The sequence below is a fragment of the Hirsutella rhossiliensis genome (genome assembly GCF_020360975.1).
Source record: "Hirsutella rhossiliensis strain HR02 chromosome Unknown scaffold00005, whole genome shotgun sequence".
Lineage (NCBI taxonomy): Eukaryota > Fungi > Ascomycota > Sordariomycetes > Hypocreales > Ophiocordycipitaceae > Hirsutella > Hirsutella rhossiliensis.
In genome coordinates this window covers 790,760-794,780 of record NW_025408671.1, presented here as the reverse complement: position 1 = coordinate 794,780, position 4,021 = coordinate 790,760, and the positions used below count along the sequence as shown (strand labels likewise).

The following is a 4,021-nucleotide window of genomic DNA, read 5'->3' as shown; positions in this document are numbered from 1 at the left end:
ACGTACGACAGGTGGCAATTTACTCCATTACTGTAAACGTTGTCGCAACCTATCGTGGTCCACTCACATTTCTGGCAATGCCCGCTATCATCTTGAGAAGGTCCATCACGTATAGGTCAGAGGAGATACGAATGCTCACTGCAAGCGTCATTGCTCCATGGGCATGAAGCAAAAATTGACGATGAGAAGTACTTGTGACCAACGAAGTCACATACAGTCGGCTTTTGAGGTTCATATTAAAAAATTTTGATAAGCTTAACAATACATACCAATATGGACGTCTGCTTATCAATACATAACAATATAGCAAAATTATGTATTTATTTATTACTGAGATGTCTGGCCGACACGACGATGCATTTTGGGCCGTGGCGTCGGAGACGACCAAGGAGTACTACTTCGTCGGAATGCCACCCGGCACCATCCTGCTGACGCCAATGAGTGTCAAGATCCAGCGCCAGCGGAAGCGGCCGTGGCAGCGCAACGACGTCAGCCGAAAAGGCCTGCCGTGCGCGGCGGCCTTCGCATGTACCGACTACAAGGTGCAAGGCAGAACGTTCGAGCGCGTGGCCCTCGAGCTACGGGGAGCACGGGCGACGAACGTCGACGGGCGGGTGGTGCCCGCGCAGTGCGACCCGTACGGCCTGTACGTGCAACTCTCGCGGTGCCGGACGCTAGACGCCAGCATGCTCGTCTCCAAGGTGCGGGAGAGAGACCTGGTGGGGAACCGGGTGCCCGAGGAGATGAGCGGCGCGCAGAGCAGGTTAGAGGAGCTGTGCGGCAGAACCATCAGGGGAGTGCTTCGCTGGCTAGGCGATTGCGCCGAAATCCAGCGGGGAGACGGACGAAAGGCGTGGAGGGAAAAGGTGATGATCGTCGCCCGAAGTGCGGCGATATGGCGACGACCCACCGCGTTATGCTTGATTGGCAAGATTTATTGATACGGATGGTCATTTCTCTATAAAATTAACAGGTAATTATGTGTCGAGAAGAAGGTCTGAACGGGTTAAGGCCCCTAGGACTCCCTAGGTAATATAGCTTGAAACCGGGTAAGAAGGGGGTTCTGCAGACTGTTCTTTCTTCTTCCTAGACCACTGAGGGGTCCGGAGGATCTCCTATTCGAACGGGGACCTCTTGAGGAGTTTGGTATATCTCTCACTGGCACGGGGACCTCGAGAGATTGAACTATTGATCAAATGGTTGATTGGGAAGATCAAGCTGAAGTTGCTGAGCCTACTGCGATTGTCTGTGGTTGCCAGTTGCTCTCCTTCACTTTCCAGCATAAGCGTAATGAATGAGTGATTGTCGCTGCCTTCCCTCAGGATGGGGCGTAGTACGCTGGAGCAGCTGACACTTCATGCTCGGCTCGCCGCTGCTATCAGAGCTGTAGTCGTCGGCAGTAAGCTCGTCGCCATCCGCAGTTTGGAATCCGATCGCTGCTTCGTTTGTGGAGGTGATCAGGGCACATCTGGACACCTGGAAACTCTCTACAACGTGGAGGCCAGGGTCAGAGGAGCCTATAGTCCTAATAGGACTATAGGCTCAGCGCTCTGAATAGTCCCGACCATTAAGAGGACTAATAGCCCAAACTATAGTCCAAAAAAGAGATATAAATAGGGACTTGGATTTAGGGCAGAAAGAAAGGAACATGGACACAGAAATACACAACAACTACCCATTTTCTACAATATATGCCCTTTCTGCTGACTTTCTTCGTGAGAGCAGCTGCTAGCCTTGGGCCACGCCACACTTCATCGGCAGCGCGGGCAAAATCCGCTCTCACGCTGTGAGGAGTCTCCAGCTCCAAACTAATCAGCAATGAAGTGGAGAGCTCAGCAGAAAGCAGACCAAAGTCAGAACAGGCCATTCCCGCGTGTGTCTGTGGGAGCCAGGGGGTCACAGTTACATGGACTGCCGACAACATCTAACGGCAGCAAATAGCGCACCAACGCTAATGTGGAAGGGGGCTATTGCACCAAAAGTAGAACGCGCGCTCCAACAAGTGGTTCGCAATTGACAGTTATGGCATGTGGTCTGTGTGTGACAGGGGCCGAGACGAACCGTAGGATGCATGCTAATTTGTGATTCTCTTGCGGTTATTCGTTACAGTCACAGAGCCGCATTCCAGCTGGTCTAAGCTAGCTGTCAGAGCACGCATCTTCCCCGCCAGACGAAAATCTATTGCTGCTCAGCAGAAGGACCAAGCAAGGCAAGGCTCAAGAAGACGCCGACAGTTAGAGTTTCTACGACGGACCCTAGAATGATGGTGAGAAACAAAAGCACGCATCCAAGGTTCGTACCGGCGGCACAACCACGACCGCAGCCAGCCAAGCTCGTGCGAGCCGAATTCCACTCACCGGCCAAAGCACGCCAAAGGCATCGCAGAAGCACCGAGGGTGGTCGAGGAGGACGCCATCGTCTTAGATAACACTGGCGTTCGCGCCCCGGGGGCCACTTGCGGATTTTGATATTCAGAACAAATAACTCGCATGCAATGGAAATATCATATTGATAGACTGAACTGTGCTTGGCCTTCCGGCCTAAGGAAACAGCGATACTGGCGCTCAAACCCGAATGCCAGCGTCTAGAGGCGTGCGCGCGCTGCACTAATCTGAAACGCCGTATTCCACATAGCTGCCTCACAACTTCATTGAAGAGATGAGCTTATTCCGTATTTCTTGAGGGCTCCACGTTCCATCTATTGGGACCAGTGCCGTTGAAACAGTTTTGCCTTTCTCCTTTTTCAGTGTTGAGATGGTTGTTTCGTTATTGATCTGAACCTGAAGGTTATAGCTTTGGGGATCACCGCTCGTTTTCTTCATGCGGAAAGTTCTGTCAGCAAAATAATGAAGCCTTTTGGGATTAGCAAGCGCACTCACACCCTGCATATCTAGCCGGAAATCAGTGTCCTTGAATATCGTGTGTTCTCCGTCTGTGATATCTTGTAGTTTATTGTCGGGGATGCCTTCAATAAATGTCTTAAGGGCTTTGCTAGCTTTACCCATGCTGGACTGAGGTTCTCCGTGAGAAACGTGGCGTTTATCTCGTGTCGAGGAGGGTTGGCGATGTAAGGGAGGAGCGAGAAGATATAGCTGGCACTGGTGAAGGATTCGAATTCATCCACCCCCAAACCCCACATCCCACCAGTACTTTCTCGGCAAAATCTTTCACTGCGCAGAGAACCCCTGCTTTGCTCTAATAAAATCTTATCCCATCATTAGGCGCTATTGCCTAACAGATGCAGGGTCGCATGCTTTAGATGGATATCGGAGATAGATGTCGGACGGGCAGCGGGCTTTGCTCCGTTCAATCCCATCTAATCATTAGGCGCTATGGCTCATTAAGTGCAGGCTCACATGCTTTAGGCGACAGGGAGGCAACCCGATCGTGGGTTGCGCAAAGGAGCCTTGAGGAACGAGGGGGGTATTGCATTGGCAGGGGGATCAAAAACCAACAAGAAATAAGAAAGCAGGAGAGGGACAGGGGACGGGGGAATGGATCTGAGGGGTTAAAGAGGCCTTAGCGGCCGGCGCGGGAGGGCCAGGTGGTATGGAGGAAAGCATTGGCACGAGCAGCCAATGGAAAGTAGGAAGGCCGGCCAATCAGGAGGCAGCTGGTAATCACGGCCTGAACCATGCCGACCGGGTGGGCCCTGCGCGGAGATGGATGCGACTTGCTCTGTTCGCCCCTAGCGGCGACGGAAAAACTTTCGGGCGACATGGACGGAGGCGACACGTTTAAAACATGGACGCCTCACCCCGCCTTTCGGTTGCTACAGGTTCTCAAAGCAATGGCATCACCAAAGCAGCAGTCAAAGGGGTTCGAATGGGTGCCGACAACTTTCTCACTCGAGCCTCGCTGGACCACTGAAATCGACCCCGAATCGATCAAGAGAGTGATCGAGGCAACCACAACGGCACGCTGTCTCCAAGTAAAATTCTTGGCCCAAGGAGCGTTCAACAAAATCTACACAGTCTGCATAGATGGCGGAACTCTCATTATGCGGGTGTCATTACCGGTT

At 52.3% G+C, this 4,021-nt stretch overlaps 1 protein-coding gene across 1 annotated transcript; it reads left to right on the top strand.

The window, feature by feature from the left end:
- Positions 1-335: 335 nt before the first annotated feature.
- Positions 336-941, top strand: HRG_05281 (PIF1 protein; the record flags this gene model as incomplete). Its single annotated transcript, XM_044863752.1, has 1 exon — positions 336-941. One exon carries the CDS (start codon positions 336-338, stop codon positions 939-941), a length of 606 nt encoding a protein of 201 aa, XP_044720284.1.
- Between the last annotated feature and the right edge of the window lie 3,080 nt (positions 942-4,021).